The following is an 18,495-nucleotide window of genomic DNA, read 5'->3' on the forward strand; positions in this document are numbered from 1 at the left end:
ATTTCAATTATCTAACATTTATATGGCCGACACTGTCGCCTAATTATCATTTATGTTACTAACATTTATATTTCTATTATCTAACATTTATATGGCCGACACTGTCGCCTAATTATCATTTATGTTTACTAATATTTATATTATGTTATATAACATTTATTAATGATTGCTTACATATGGTCGACACTGTCACATACTTATCATTTATGTTATATTAAATTTATGTTTAATGTTTATATACTTATGAATATAAAGTGACTATAATTTATCATGTTGTTTGTTTTAATAGAAAATGTCGAATCTGGAAAAGCTTAAATTTACTCCTTTAGAATCAACTGGAAACAACTACATGCCATGGGTTATAAAAGTAAAAATGCATCTTAAATCAATGGGCATTCTTGAAGCCATAAATGAAAACAACACTTGTTCTGAAAAAGAACAAGCAACGGCATGTTGCTTTATTCATCAACATATTGATGAATGCTTACAAAATAATTATGTGACTGTAGAAGATCCCCATGTTTTATGGGAAGGTCTCAAAAGCAGATTCAATAATCAAAGAGAAATTTTACTTCCAGCTGCTATGGAACAATGGAGAACATTAAGGTTCCAAGACTTTAAGAAAGTAAATGAATATAGCTCAGCTCTGTATAATACATGTTCACAACTTAAATTCTGTGGACATGAAATAAGTGATGCAGACATGATGGAGAAAACTTTCTCCACAATGAATGCTGCAAACATCACAGTGCAAAGAAATTTGAGAATGCTAAAGTTCAAAACATATCCTGAACTTAATTCATATCTCTTAGTTGCAGAGCAAAATGATGAGCTATTAATGAAAAATCAGCAATCCCGTCCTACTGGTACACTTGCAATCCCTGAAGCAAATACTGCAAATAATTATAAACAGGGACAAGGACGCGGGCAAGGTCGTGGTTATAATAACCATCACCATCATCATGCCAAAAGCCATAACTATGGTAGAAACCATCCTTATGGTAATGGTAATGGGCGAGGACGTGGTCGTGATCGTGGCCGTGGTGGTCAAAGAAATAATAATCCACGAAAATATAAATATCAACCACAAAACAAGCCCACTAAACAAGATGTTGAAGAAAATTCTTCTAAAAATTCTGAAGAATCTTGCTACAGATGTGGTAGAATGGGCCACTGGGCTAATACTTGCCGAACATCTAAACATCTTGTTAAGATGTATCAGGATTCGCTGAAAGATAAAGAAAAGGAAGTAAACTTTGTGGATAACGTCGATCCAACAGTCACTGAGAAACCATCTGATTTATATGAAGATTTCTTGAATGTTTAAGTTGTGTGTCTTTCGAAAAATAAACGATTTAATATCGTCTGTCTTTGTCATTATGTTTGCTAAATGTTTCAGTACTATCTATTTGCGTGTAAAATATTGTGTAATATTAATGTACTCACTATTTATTTCTTATATGAAGTTCAATATGAATTTTGCTGGAATACATCAATCAAGTGGTGGAGATCTCTGTATAGCAGACAGTGAAACTACACACACTATACTTAAATTCGAGAAATATTTTATTGATCTAAAACCAACGGAAGGAACTATACATACAATATCAGGACCTGCTAACTTGATAAAAGGGATAGGAAAGGCAAATTTCATACTACCAAATGGTACAAAATTTTTAATAAATGATGCCTTATTTTCTCCCAAGTCAAGCAGAAATTTATTGAGTTTCTCCGACATATACCTTAACGGGTATGATTATCAGTCAATGACAACAGAAAATGAGAAATATTTAAGTATCACTGACAAGAGTCATGTGGTTGAAAAACTGCCAAGACTTAGTTCTGAATTACATTATACACATATAAATATACCAGAAATACATATAGTAGTTAACGAAAAATATATTGATCCTGGTGTATTCAGTTTATGGCATAACAGATTAGGCCATCCAGGATCAACAATGATGAAAAGGATTATTGAATGTACTCATGGACATCCACTAAAGGATAGAAAAATCCATCATGATACAATGGTTCCATGTACATCTTGCTCTCTTGGAAAATTGATAACTAGACCCTCACCACTTAAGGTTGAGAAAGAATCACCAATGTTTCTTGAAAGAATTCAAGGTGATATATGTGGACCAATTCATCCACCATGTGGACCATTTAGATATTTCATGGTTCTAATAGACGCATCTAGCAGATGGTCTCATGTTTGTCTGTTATCAAGCCGTAATGTGGCATTTGCAAAATTTCTTGCCCAAATTATTAAATTGAGAGCTCATTTTCCTGATTACACCATTAAAAGAGTGAGACTTGATAATGCTGGTGAATTTACATCTCAAGCATTTAATGACTATTGCATGTCTATAGGAATTGTTGTTGAACATTCTGTTGCTCATCTGCATACACAAAATGGTTTAGCCGAGTCATTGATTAAACGTTTACAGTTAATCGCTAGACCATTGATAATGAGAACAAAACTCCCTGTATCTATATGGGGTCATGCAATTTTACATGCTGCTGCATTGATTCGCATCAGACCAAGTGCAAGTCATAAATATTCCCCCCTACGACTTGCTTTTGGTCAAGAGCCAAATATTTCTCATCTTAGAACATTTGGTTGTGCAGTGTATGTTCCAATTGCGACACCACAACGTACAAAAATGGGTCCTCAAAGGAGGTTGGTAATATATGTTGGATATGAAACATCTTCAATATTAAGGTATATTGAACCTATGACATGTGACGTTTTTACAGCACGTTTTGCTGATTGTCATTTTAATGAAACATTGTTCCCTAGATTAGGGGGAGAAATGAAAAATAAAGAAAATGATGTTTCATGGTGTGAACCTCAATTAAAGTATCTTGATCCTCGCACAAAAGAATGCGAGACAGAAGTTCAAAAGATAATGCATATACAAGAACTTGCAAATCAATTGCCTGATGCATTTACAGATACAAAAACGGTGACAAAATCATATATACCAGCAGTAAATACTCCAGCTCGAATTGAAATTCCAAAAGCTGGCAATAACGTCACTCATGAATCTTTGCCACGTCAGAAACGTGGAAGACCAATTGGTTCAAAGGATAAAAATCCTCGAAAAAGAAAATCAGCTGATAATGAAGTAAAAGAAAGTGTTCAAGAAGAACCACAAATCAGTACTCCTACTGCAGAGGAGATTGATGATGTCAATACAGAAATTGCAATCAATTATGCATATTCAAAAATATTATGGAACCGAAATAAAATGAAAAATCTTGATGAGAAATTTTCATTTAATGTTGCATATGACATCATGAATAATGATGATGATCCAGAACCAACATCTATGGTTGAATGTCAAAATAGACATGATTGGGCTCAATGGAAAGAAGCAATACGAGCTGAATTAGAATCACTCAATAAAAGAAAAGTTTTCGGATCCATCATTCTCACTCCTAAAGATGTGAAACCTGTAGGATACAGATGGATTTTTGTCCGAAAAAGAAATGAGAAAAATGAAGTTACAAGGTATAAAGCTAGACTTGTAGCTCAAGGTTTTTCTCAAAGACCGGGAATTGATTATGAAGAAACTTATTCCCCTGTTATGGATGCAATTACTTTTAGGTACTTAATCAGCCTGGCAGTTTCTAAAAATTTAGAAATGCATCTCATGGATTGTGATGACCCGGGAATTTCCGACCAAATTCAAACTTTAATCTTTACGTGGATTTGACACGATAAGCAAAGTCTGTTAGGTTGAGTCTCAAAATCTTGAACTGTTTCATATATTCAATTGACCTTCGACTGTTTCTGACGATTCACGAACAACTATTTGTAAATAGATACATATATATTTAAATATATATATAATAATAATTTAAAATATTATTTGATATAATATATGATTTAATTTTAGGAAATAAATATGTAAAATAATATGCGATGTAATGAAAACTACTATTATAAATATATAGATATGTATATATATGTATATATAAATATTTCTTGTAAATATATAAAATTATATTAAATCTAATTGTTTAAAAATATATATAATATATTTATTTTAATAGTTAAAACTTGCTATTTAAAAGTGTTTGCATATAGAAAGAGAATATATTGATTTCGAGCCTAATTAGTAAACGTCAGTGACACTCGGTTGACGTTTCGTTAGTTTTAATATAGATATAATACATGTTCATGAAAGATTAAAATAAAAGTTGAAGTGTAAATCGATTACGAAGATTTTAGATTTGTTAAAAATATTTTTACATTTTTAAGTTTAGATATTAGTACTCCGTTTATATAAATTGGAACAGAAAATAAATAATTATCGAAACTTTTTGATCAGGTTTCAAACAGTTAATGGGTGAAATAATAAAATATAATTAAACTAAAAATTCGGGATTTTTAGGAGCACTTTTATACGTTAACTGTCTAGCAACGGACCACGATATAGCACTGTGCTGGAAAAGTGTCGGTAGCTAAATGACATTTAAAAGGCTGCATACTTTTTCAATTCACACGTTTAAGTTTATTATTATTATTATATTAAACTTTTCCTCCAACTTGATTAATCATCATCGGCCATCTATTTCTTTTATCTAATCCCTATATATTATATTATATACATATGCAAAGTAAATATATTATCACCCACCATCATTTCCAACAGAAACCCATGAGCACTATGTGCTCCAACTCCACATATTTTGATTTTTTTTTATGTCCATCACCTTGTTAATGTCTCATTCCTCAGTTCAAAAGCTATTACAAACACAATGTTTCTTTCTCGATGATCAAACACCCACCATCCATTCTTCTTCCCTATCACCACCCATTTTCACCATCCTCGCTGACCCACCATACGCCACTCCCGGCTACCACCCTCAGCCGATGAACCACCTCTCCATGAACCCGCCATCGTCTTCATCAAACCCACTTTCACCCATCGTGAACCACCCTTCCACCAACCTTAACCTTCGGCCATCCTCACACCGGGCCTCATTGTCACCAAATGTGAGGTAATAAAAGTGGGTTCAAACATGATATTTAATCTCACACGTGACATGTTGATGGCCTTTAAGAATAAACAAGCTCGATGCACTTTGTCACGTTTTAAACAACAACATCATGTTTGGACCAAAAAAAAAAAAAAAAAAAAATTGAAAATTAGGAAGACTATGATTAAAATGCATGGGGACTGATTGTCTTTGGGCTTTGACGAAATTGAGCCTGTGACGTTATTATTTTTTTAGCTGACATTCAGAGAATTTAAGAACAAAAAAAAAAAATTAAGTATAACCTAGTATTTATACTTTTGGTACGTATCAACCACTACCAACATCACTACATGTTGCTGCTATATTTTTTTGTTTCGATCAATAAACACCACTGTCATTCGCTGCGGTATATGTTCCTGTTTCGTTTTTGTCAAGCACCACCCCAAAACCACCATTGATACTATTCATCGTCCGTTTGATTTGAACTACTGTAGACCGTAGCTATAGACCATCGAACCTAAGCATACTGCAGCATGTCGTCTAAATAGCTCCATTACTGTTCGGTTTCCTTCATCCACGACATAATTTTTTTGAGGTATATAGCTATATAAATAATTTATTTTGTATTTATTAATTTTCTTTAATATGCTTTCAGATCATTTTATTGTAGTAGTATATTCATTGTTCATTATTAAAATGGTTCTTTAAGGCATAACTTTCAATAAACAAAATATGGAAAACGACATGTACGAGCGGATGCTTGATCATGTGGGGTTAGTTCAATTATTTTACTCATGGGATTATTATAAATAATCAAGGAAGTAGACAGCACTATAAGAGTATATAAATCGAATGTTGGATAGATCCAGATTGGTGTACGAAGTTAACGTTATCTAAGCATTAAGAGTCTCATAAACATTAAGCCGAGATATCTCCTTATTTTTCTAAGATATTCAATCAACAAAGTGGTATTTGTATTAAAGTAATGTTAATACTAAAATTTTGATGAATTTTTGGAAAGGTAACCTGACCATCTATCTTCACTTATGTTGTTAAAATATTGATCGTCATGTATAACCAAAGCACTAGAGAGCATGTACAAATTATTTTCGAAGGTTAATACATTACTAAAATAACAATTAATGATAATAAATAACTTGTTTGAATATTATTATATGTTTTAATATATACAAATGATATAGGTTCGTGAATCTGAGGCCAATCCTCCATTGTTCAGTATCGTCGTATGAATATTTTTACTACAAAATATTGTATTGTGAGTTTCATTATTCCCTTTTTAAATACTTTTGCAATATATATTTTTGGGACTGAGAATACATGCGCTGCTTTTATAAATGCTTTACGAAATAGACACAAGTGATCGAAACTACATTCTATGGTTGGATTATCTAATCGAATATGCCCTTTTTATATAGTCTGGTAATCTAAGAATTAGGGAACAGAAACCCTAATTGACGCGAACTCTAAAGATAGATCTATTGGGCTCAACAAGCCCCATCCAAAGTACCGGATGCTTTAGTACTTCGAAATTTATATCATGTCCGAACGAGGATCCCGGAATGATGGGGATATTCTTATATGCATATTGTGAATGTCGGTTACCAGGTGTTCAATCCATATGAATGATATTTTTGTCTCTATGCATGGGACGTATGTTTACGAGAAATGGAAATATGAAATCTTGTGGTCTATTAAAATTATGAAATGATTATTTATGTTAAACTAACGAACTCACCAACCTTTTGGTTGACACTTTAAAGCATGTTTATTCTCAGGTATGAAAGAAATCTTCCGCTGTGCATTTTCTCATTGTAGAGACATTATCTGGAGTCATTCATGACATATTTCAAAAGACGTTGCATTCGAGTCGTTGAGTTCATCAAGATTATTATTAAGTCTATTATAGTAAGATATATTACGAAATGGAATGCATGTTGTCAACTTTCGATGTAATGAAAGTTTGTCTTTTCAAAAACGAATGCAATGTTTGTAAAATGTATCATAAAGAGGTCAAGTACCTCGCGATGTAATCAACTGTTGTGAATCGTTTATAATCGATATGGACTTTGTCTGGATGGATTAGGACGGGTCATTTCAGTTGGTATCAGAGCGGTGGTCTTAGCGAACCATGTCTGCATTGGTGTGTCTAACTGATAAGTTGTTAGGATGCATTAGTGATTCTGGACTTCGACCGTGTCTGCATGTCAAAAGTTTTGCTTATCATTTGGTGTCAAAAATTACCTGCTTATCATCTTTAGAGAATCACTTGCTTATTACTCTTAGTCTAGACACGTTTTACTGCATTGACTGCATGAATAGTGTATAGACAAAATTCATACCTTAGCGTATCTGACAATTCATATCTTAGCGTACCTGTTACTGTAGACCTTGCCTGATATCTCTCGTAAATTTCTCCTTAATTTAAGGGATCCTGGTACTATATATATCTATGCAAATTATGCATTGAGAATGCCATTCAACTATCAGTTTCTATCAATAAACTCTTCACGCCAAAAATCTTTCCTGAGATCGCGTAAGATGGCCTCTACGAATCGACCAAGTTCCTCTGACTCCGAAGACAGCGTGACGGGAGCACACCAACCAATCAACTACCGTGATTACTGGAGAAAATGGGGGTGGGTTCGCGACATACTCACCCTATGGAAAAGGGAAGAAGGTACTCCATATCATGAACCGAATCTACCACCTAATCTTGGAGTACTCGACCCGCTCACCGGCGAACCTGTTTGCAACACCGTTTATACCCTTTTTGCCAGAATTTTTCGTCTTGAGACTACCATTAACGAAACTAGAAAAGATATCCGATCTCTACCTCACACTGATAACCAACCAGGGTTAGTAGAAGAAGTTAAAGAACTCCGAGCTCGAGTGTTAATTTTAGAGAGAACGGTACACAATTTGCAAGCACCAACAGTATCACCAACACTAGTAACATCACCAACCTTAGCACCAACAGCATTAGTACCACCAACAACAACATCCGCATCACCAGCTTCTACATCTCATTCTGTACCTCGAGTATAATCATCGTTCTACGTATCGTTCTATCTATTTAATTTTCGTTCGACATGGAGATTATGTAATCTCTAATGTTTTAGAGATTATATATTCTTGTTCTAATAGTAAATCAAATGATATTAATATCACATTAACTCATTAAATTCATGATTATATCTGAAGAAAATATATATGTATATATATTTTCATAAAGATTGTAATTAAAATTCTTTCGTACAAACTGTTAATGGTGAAAATATTTTTAACGGGTAGATAATACTCGAGGAATATTTAGATTTCACTTTAATAAGTTACACTGTACATTCGACGAAGCTGATTCAACAGTCATATACTATCCTACTTACATCCACCGATATACAAATCCGTTCACCACAGAATAACCATATTCATCCAATTTCATATTTGGATTTTGATTTATCAGAATCCAACAAGTGGCATAATGAAGAAAACATTTGACAAATAAAATTTGTTAGAAACAAACAAATTAACTATGAGTAATTTTGTTAAGAATTCACGCTAACTGTTTTCCGCTAACTGTTCCTAGCTAACTGATTACATTTTATTTATCGCAGTTTATTTATCGCAATTTAATTATCACAATTTTATTTATCGTCATTTAATTTCTGTTATTTACTTTACGCACTTTATTTATCGTCATTTAATTCCTGTTATTTATTTTACGCACTTTAAATATCGGGACACATATTCAAGGTTTTGACATATTATATCGACGCATCTATATATATTATTATTTGGAATCACCATAGACACTCTATATGCAGTAATGATCGAGTTCTCTATACAGGGTTGAGGTTGATTCTATAAAAATATATATACTTTGAGTTGTGATCGAGTCTGAGACATATACGGATCACGATACGTATTAATTCGAATATTATATATATAATTATATATGAATTATTATTGTACACTGCTAACTGTGAACTATCAACATTGGACAATTAAAATGAATTAAAATATTAATTATAACATATGAAACTAAGCAATTCTTCAAGTTTGCCACTTGATTTCATCTTAAACCTCAATTGTATCTTGATGATTACAATCTGCGTTCAAACCTTTCATGATTCTTGAAAACACCTCAATCGATAGGATGAACCAACCGCATTTCATCTACGGAAGAAAAGATTGATGCATATAACTTTTCACCTGAGAAACTCTCGGCAACTGAGTAAAAGTTTAAAACGTAGCTATGCTAATTTCTTAGTGTTATTATTACCCAAAATAACTTTGCAATCCCTTTCCAAATTAGCAAATTTTGTCACAGCTCTAGCAAGTCAACTTTGACTTTTCGTTAAAACAACCTTATTATAACCTTGAATTATATGTGTACTCTTTTATTGTTACCGGAGAACCTTTTATATTCCATCATATTACCAGCAGAAGTACCAGTAACCTCGTTGCTCTTTGGTTTAAATCTCTCGGACAAATCACTATATTTATCTATTGAAGTCTCATCATGTACTCATCCGCATCTTGTAACGAGAACTGACGTACCAATTATCGGGAATCAGCAATCAGTACTTTGAAAACTCACAGCATATCTACAACAACAGTTATATGTATAACATTCATCTCTTAGAATTATGACCTTTCATCCGAAATCCTGAAAAGCACTCAGTCTACGAATCGATACTCTGAATGTTGGAAAAGCTCAGAAATGTTGGAAATGGAAAACGGATAAAGTTAACCATGAAGGAGACCAAGGACAAATACAAGAACCATACCCTATATTCAAAGAATCCAGATAATTCTGAATCCGTTGAAATCTTTAGTGAATATCTTGCTCCTTACTCTAAACCCTTGCAGACAATAGTTTCTATCATTCTCTGATCTTAGATATTCCGAGATATTATCGTATCTTTCATTATAAATATCCTCCAAATTTCTGGAGATATTTTTATAACTATTCTTATCTGAAATCATTAATCTTTTCATGTTATCAGTATTACATCGTATAGAAACTGCTAGTTTCTATATTCTGTAAACTTTCGAGCTTAAAATATGAATGTTATTGAAGTAATGTTGGGAATTGATGCATGAGTTAGTATAATATAATGACATTTGATCAACGTGATTATATTACAGTAAGTCATGCTGAGTTCTAATGGGACATGATGGTTCACAGTAGATCATACCACCATCATGTGTCATGTTACATAACTCTTTCATTCTAATTAACTTCTGAACATATCAAGAAAGTATATTCTTGATAGCTCTACTCTCAATGATTCTGGTAATTTGACTAATCAAATCGTGCTATTACGTTCTTTCTTGATTATAACATTAAATTCATTCGAAACTCCATACTTACAAATTCTAGACCATTACTCGTTTTACTAGAGATTGAGAGGAGATTAAAAAGACGAAGAGCTCTGAAACATAAAGAAAGATATAAAACTCGACAACAATACTAAAATTACAATAAATAAATAAAAAAAAAATTTTAAAACATCACGACAATTAAAAATTAAAAGATTACAATCAAACTACTCGTCGTCGTCAATTGTCATCTGCAAAGTAGCGTTCACCAGTCATTTCACCATCCGTGAGGTACTCTGGAGACATCGGTATTTCTCTTGATGTCTCAACTGATGCTTCAGTTGATTAATCGAAGTAACGATAACCCAACGTCTCTTCATCTTCAAGAACCGCATACAAAGAAATACGTTTACCACGATCTTCAATGGTATTTTTTATAAAGTACCATTGATCATCGGTACACATAAAACTTGCCCTACAATCCGCATCATAATCGTCTTTATAAAAGAAAACAGACGTGAATTCACACGGGACTTTTTCCTTCAGAAAGGATAGCAAGTCTTGTAAACCAACATCACGAATGTCAATATCTTCAAACGAAATACTGTCGCACCACTTATATTCCTTCATTTGATTACGGAAATCACCTCCGTAATGAACATCGAATGAAACAATCATTGGGGGAAGTGTTAACATTTTGCAGTTTGGGAGTGTTTGATTTTGATTTTGAGAAAGGTGGAAATGTAAAAGAAATATATGTTTGAGTGTATAAAATGAAGTATATGGTTGGTGTTTTTATAGGGTAAAAGTGACCGTTGGGATAGCCGTTGGATTTTTTTTTATTTTACTAACGGCTAAAAATTTGGGCAAGTTTTTGGGCGAAGGTGGACGATGCCCGTTGGGACCTCTCTCATGATAGTTTCATTCGTGCTCTTCGAATAATCGAATTATTTTATCTGTATTACTCAATGATGATAAAACTCTATTTATCAACTCATATTCGTCATGAAAATATATTTATTATTAGCCATGACCACCTCACTCAAATTTCGGGACGAAATTTCTTTAACGGGTAGGTACTGTGATGACCCGGGAATTTCCGACCAAATTCAAACTTTAATCTTTACGTGGATTTGACACGATAAGCAAAGTCTGTTAGGTTGAGTCTCAAATTCTTGAACTTATTCATATATTCAATTGACCTTCGACTGTTTCCGACGATTCACGAACAACTATTTATAAATAGATACATATATATTTAAATATATATATAATAATAATTTAAAATATTATTTGATATAATATATGATTTAATTTTAGGAAATAAATATGTAAAATAATATGCGATGTAATGAAAACTACTATTATAAATATATAGATATGTATATATATGTATATATAAATATTTCTTGTAAATATATAAAATTATATTAAATCTAATTGTTTAAAAATATATATAATATATTTATTTTAATAGTTAAAACTTGCTATTTAAAAGTGTTTGCATATAGAAAGAGAATATATTGATTTTGAACCTAATTAGTAAACGTCAGTGACACTCGGTTGACGTTTCGTTAGTTTTAATATAGATATAATACATGTTCATGAAAGATTAAAATAAAAGTTGAAGTGTAAATCGATTACGAAGATTTTAGATTTGTTAAAAATATTTTTACATTTTTAAGTTTAGATATTAGTAGTCCGTTTATATAAATTGGAACAGAAAATAAATAATTATCGAAACTTTTTGATCAGGTTTCAAACAGTTAATGGGTGAAATAATAAAATATAATTAAACTAAAAATTCGGGATTTTTAGGAGCACTTTTATACGTTAACTGTCTAGCAACGGACCACGATATAGCACTGTGCTGGAAAAGTGTCGGTAGCTAAATGACATTTAAAAGGCTGCATACTTTTTCAATTCACACGTTTAAGTTTATTATTATTATTATATTAAACTTTTCCTCCAACTTGGTTAATCATCATCGGCCATCTATTTCTTTTATCTAATCCCTATATATTATATTATATACATATGCAAAGTAAATATATTATCACCCACCATCATTTCCAACAGAAACCCATGAGCACTATGTGCTCCAACTCCACATATTTGATTTCTTTTTATGTCCATCACCTTGTTAATGTCTCATTCCTCAGTTCAAAAGCTATTACAAACACAATGTTTCTTTCTCGATGATCAAACACCCACCATCCATTCTTCTTCCCTATCACCACCCATTTTCACCATCCTCGCTGACCCACCATACGCCACTCCCGGCTACCACCCTCAGCCGATGAACCACCTCTCCATGAACCCGCCACCGTCTTCATCAAACCCACTTTCACCCATCGTGAACCACCCTTCCACCAACCTTAACCTTCGGCCATCCTCACACCGGGCCTCATTGTCACCAAACGTGAGGTAATAAAAGTGGGTTCAAACATGGTATTTAATCTCACACGTGACATGTTGATGGCCTTTAAGAATAAACAAGCTCGATGCACTTTGTCACGTTTTAAACAACAACATCACGTTTGGACCAAAAAAAAAAAAAAAAAATTGAAAATTAGGAAGACTATGATTAAAATGCATGGGGACCGATTGTCTTTGGGCTTTGACGAAATTGAGCCTGTGACGTTATTATTTTTTTAGCTGACATTCAGAGAATTTAAGAACAAAAAAAAAATTAAGTATAACCTAGTATTTATACTTTTGGTACGTATCAACCACTACCAACATCACTACATGTTGCTGCTATATTTTTTTGTTTCGATCAATAAACACCACTGTCATTCGCTGCGGTATATGTTCCTGTTTCGTTTTTGTCAAGCACCACCCCAAAACCACCATTGATACTATTCATCGTCCGTTTGATTTGAACTACTGTAGACCGTAGCTATAGACCATCGAACCTAAGCATACTGCAGCATGTCGTCTAAATAGCTCCATTACTGTTCGGTTTCCTTCATCCACGACATAATTTTTTTGAGGTATATAGCTATATAAATAATTTATTTTGTATTTATTAATTTTCTTTAATATGCTTTCAGATCATTTTATTGTAGTAGTATATTCATTGTTCATTATTAAAATGGTTCTTTAAGGCATAACTTTCAATAAACAAAATATGGAAAACGACATGTACGAGCGGATGCTTGATCATGTGGGGTTAGTTCAATTATTTTACTCATGGGATTATTATAAATAATCAAGGAAGTAGACAGCACTATAAGAGTATATAAATCGAATGTTGGATAGATCCAGATTGGTGAACGAAGTTAACGTTATCTAAGCATTAAGAGTCTCATAAACATTAAGCCGAGATATCTCCTTATTTTTCTAAGATATTCAATCAACAAAGTGGTATTTGTATTAAAGTAATGTTAATACTAAAATTTTGATGAATTTTTGGAAAGGTAACCTGACCATCTATCTTCAATTATGTTGTTAAAATATTGATCGTCATGTATAACCAAAGCACTAGAGAGCATGTACAAATTATTTTCGAAGGTTAATACATTACTAAAATTACAATTAATGATAATACATAACTTGTTTGAATATTAATAACTTGTTTGAATATTATTATATGTTTTAATATATACAAATGATATAGGTTCGTGAATCTGAGGCCAGTCCTTCATTGTTCAGTATCGTCGTATGAATATTTTTACTACAAAATATTGTATTGTGAGTTTCATTATTCCCTTTTTAAATACTTTTGCAATATATATTTTTGGGACTGAGAATACATGCGCTGCTTTTATAAATGCTTTACGAAATAGACACAAGTGATCGAAACTACATTCTATGGTTGGATTATCTAATCGAATATGCCCTTTTTATATAGTCTGGTAATCTAAGAATTAGGGAACAGAAACCCTAATTGACGCGAACTCTAAAGATAGATCTATTGGGCTCAACAAGCCCCGTCCAAAGTACCGGATGCTTTAGTACTTCGAAATTTATATCATGTCCGAAGGAGGATCCCGGAATGATGGGGATATTCTTATATGCATATTGTGAATGTCGGTTACCAGGTGTTCAATCCATATGAATGATATTTTTGTCTCTATGCATGGGACGTATGTTTACGAGAAATGAAAATATGAAATCTTGTGGTCTATTAAAATTATGAAATGATTATTTATGTTAAACTAATGAACTCACCAACCTTTTGGTTGACACTTTAAAGCATGTTTATTCTCAGGTATGAAAGAAATCTTCCGCTGTGCATTTTCTCATTGTAGAGACATTATCTGGAGTCATTCATGACATATTTCAAAAGACGTTGCATTCGAGTCGTTGAGTTCATCAAGATTATTATTAAGTCTATTATAGTAAGATATATTACGAAATGGAATGCATGTTGTCAACTTTTGATGTAATGAAAGTTTGTCTTTTCAAAAACGAATGCAATGTTTGTAAAATGTATCATAAAGAGGTCAAGTACCTCGCGATGTAATCAACTGTTGTGAATCGTTTATAATCGATATGGACTTTGTCTGGATGGATTAGGACGGGTCATTTCATGGATGTTGTGACTGCTTACCTATATGGATCACTTGATAGTGATATATATATGAAGATACCTGAAGGATTTAAGGTACCAGAAGCATCAAATGCAAAACCCAAAGAAATGTATTCGATTAAATTACAAAGATCTTTATATGGGTTAAAACAATCGGGACGTATGTGGTATAACCGATTAAGTGATTACTTGATAAGCAAAGGGTATACAAATAACCTTACTTGCCCTTGTGTTTTCATTAAGAAAACAACATCCGGATATGTGATCATAGCTGTTTATGTTGATGATCTTAACATCATAGGTACAAATAAAGAGATCTATGAAGCCATTCAACTTCTAAAGAAAGAATTTGAAATGAAAGATCTCGGAAAAACCAAGTATTGCCTTGGTTTACAAATTGAGCATATGCCTAATGGTTTACTTGTACATCAAACAACATATACTAAACAACATATACTGAAAAGATTTTGAAACGTTTCAATATGGACAAGGCAAAACCATTAAGTACTCCTATGGTTGTTAGATCACTCAATGTTGAAACTGATCCATTTCGTCCATGTGAAGATCATGAAGATATTCTTGGACCAGAAGTACCATATCTTAGTGCAATTGGAGCTCTTATGTATCTTACAAATTGTACAAGACCTGACATTTCTTTTGCAGTTAATTTGTTGGCAAGGTTCAGCTCTGCTCCTACTAAAAGACACTGGAATGGGATCAAACACATATTTCGATACCTTCGAGGAACTACTGATTTAGGATTATTTTATTTTAACGAATCAAAACAAGATTTGGTTGGTTATGCTGATGCAGGTTATTTATCTGATCCACATAAAGCTAAATCTCAAACTGGATATGTATTCCTAAATGGAGGTACTGCAATATCATGGCGTTCTCAAAAACAAACACTTGTTGCTACATCATCAAATCATGCCGAAGTGATTGCATTACATGAAGCTACTCGGGAATGTTTTTGGTTGAGATCAATGACACAAATCATTACTGATTCTTGTGGACTAGAACGCGATAAAAGTCCAACAATTATCTATGAAGATAATGCAGCTTGCATAGCACAGATGAAAGAAGGGTATATCAAAAGTGACCGAACCAAACACATACCTCCTAGATTCTTCTTATACACTCAAAATCTCATTAAGGACAACGAGATTGAAATGAGATATGTTCAATCCAGCAAAAACTCTGCTGATCTTTTCACGAAAGCACTTCCAACTGCTATTTTCAGAACACACGTTCATAACATTGGCATGAGACATGTTCAAAAAATGTAACAACCGAAGCGATGTCTACTTGAGGGGGAGTCAACTCCATGCTGCACTCTTTTTCCCTTAGCTAAAGTTTTTCCCACTGAGTTTTCTTTAGCAAGGTTTTTAACGAGGCAGTAACTTACAGTTGATCTTCAACAAACAAAATTGCTATCCAAGGGGGAGTGTTATAATATATATATATATATATATATATATATATATATATATATATATATATATATATATATATATATATATATATATATATATATATATATATATATATATAATGGATAGTCAATTATTGAAACACAAAAGTAATATTATTGTATTACCTAAACTTGTGATATTTTTGCTATAAATAGCCATGAATGCAAGCATTAAACTTGCACCATTTCTCACACTTACAAAGTGTTTCTTTCTTTCTCTCCATTATCATCTTTGTTCTTACACTTCATTATTAGTATTCTTAATAAAGAATCAAATCACTAAAGGTAGTTATAAGCCTACTGAATTATAACATCAAGAATCAAACCACTAAAGGTAGTTATAAGACTACTGAATTATAACCGGAAACACTTATTACCCATTACAAAACTTGTGTCGACTAAGTCATAAGAGCACTGGGTGTGATGACGCGTCAGTTCAGTGTTAGTTCAGTGTCTTGCTGATGACTGGACGCTGACTGGACTGACACTGGAAACGGACATTGGTGAAAAAAAAACAGGGGAATTAGGAAGAATGTCAGTTCAGTGTCTTGGAAAGATAAAATATTGTATGTTATTATTATTTAATTATTATTTAAAATTAATTTAATTATTTGAATAAACAATATTAACACAAAATAAACTTCATTAATAATAAAAAAAAGTTACATAATTAAAAATTAAACTACAAAATAAAAATACAATGCATAAACTTCGACCAATTTCACTCTTCCCCCTCATCCTCCGCCTCTTCTTCTTCCTCCTGAGCTCGAATAGCCCAAATATGTTCGACTAAATCGTCTCGTAAACGTTCATGCACCTCCCGATCGTGTAATTCCTTCGTCCTGGCTTTATACTCTTCACATCTATCGTACCAAGTAGTTTGCATGTTTTGAACCGGTTCATACACCCAATTATTCTCAGAAATGTTGAACCCATTATCTTCAACTATCATGTTATGCATTATGATACACGCATACATAATTCTTTGAATAGCCTTTAACGAATAAGGCCTTGCAGGTTGTTGTAGTATATGCCAACGTCCTTGTAAAATACCAAAAGTCCTCTCAACATCTTTTCTTGCCTTAGATTGTTTGCGTGAAAAGTATTTACTCTTTTGATCAGCTGCACTCGAATACGCTTTAACAAACGATGCCCATTGAGGGTAAATCCCATCCGCTAAATAATAACCTCTTTTGTACTCCACACCATTAATAACATAAGGGATGTATGGGAAATTATCATTAAGCATCGATTCGAACAAAGGACTGGTATTTAACACATTTATGTCATTATTTGACCCAACAACCCCAAAATAAGCATGCCATATCCAATTATCATACGAGGCAACGGCTTCAAGCATAATTGTTGGATGACTATGATCTCCTCGCTTAAATTGGCCTTGCCATGCAACCGGACATTTTCCCCAAACCCAATGCATACAATCTATACTACCTAGCATGCCGGGAAAGTCGTGCTTTTCCTCATGAACCTCGTATAAACATTCCATGTCCTCACGAGTAGGCTCCCGCATATAATCATTTGAATATAAAACAGTAATACATCTACAAAAATTCTGTAAACTTTCACGAGCTACACGTTCCGACATTTGTAAATACTCGTCTAACGCATCGGGTGCATAACCGTATGCCAACTGACGAAGTGCCGCAGTTATTTTTAAATGTGTACTAATGCCTAACTCGCCACGGCAATCAGGTCTAACATGAAACCATTCAAAATATTTAGGTAAACGATTTGCAGAAAAAATTAATATACCTTCCATAATTCGGTTGAATACACGTCTCCTCATTCGAAATCGACGTTTGAACTCCACTTCGCTATACTTCGGACGTTCAGCAAAATAGTCTCTTATGAGGCGATCATGTGGCTTCATGGTGATCACGTCTGATATAGCGTCGCGTTAAACGAACATTAGAACTATCCCCCTCATCACTTTGATCGGCCTCTAACATTTCGAGTGCAAGCATCGTATACTCATCGTCGGAAGATGAATAAGCCATTGTATTTTTTAAACTATTATTTGTATTGTATAAAAAATGAGAGAAGTGAGGTTTGTGTGAGTATATATAATGTGATTTGTGTATTGGTCAAAAACGTGTATATTGGCAGAGACACGCTAACTCTGTGT

At 33.1% G+C, this 18,495-nt stretch overlaps 1 protein-coding gene across 1 annotated transcript; it reads right to left on the reverse strand.

Annotated features, from left to right (window-relative positions):
- Positions 1 to 17,070: 17,070 nt before the first annotated feature.
- LOC139854815 (uncharacterized) lies at positions 17,071 to 18,129 on the reverse strand. The gene has a single exon (XM_071844100.1). It carries the CDS (start codon positions 18,127 to 18,129, stop codon positions 17,071 to 17,073), a length of 1,059 nt encoding a protein of 352 aa, XP_071700201.1.
- Between the last annotated feature and the right edge of the window lie 366 nt (positions 18,130 to 18,495).

Source organism: Rutidosis leptorrhynchoides, chromosome 1, assembly GCF_046630445.1.
Source record: "Rutidosis leptorrhynchoides isolate AG116_Rl617_1_P2 chromosome 1, CSIRO_AGI_Rlap_v1, whole genome shotgun sequence".
In the NCBI taxonomy this organism is placed as follows: domain Eukaryota; kingdom Viridiplantae; phylum Streptophyta; class Magnoliopsida; order Asterales; family Asteraceae; genus Rutidosis; species Rutidosis leptorrhynchoides.

Coding starts and splice junctions, on each gene's coding strand:
- LOC139854815 (XM_071844100.1), bottom strand. CDS start 18,129: ATGGAAGGTATATTAATTTTTTCTGCAAATCGTTTACCTAAATATTTT.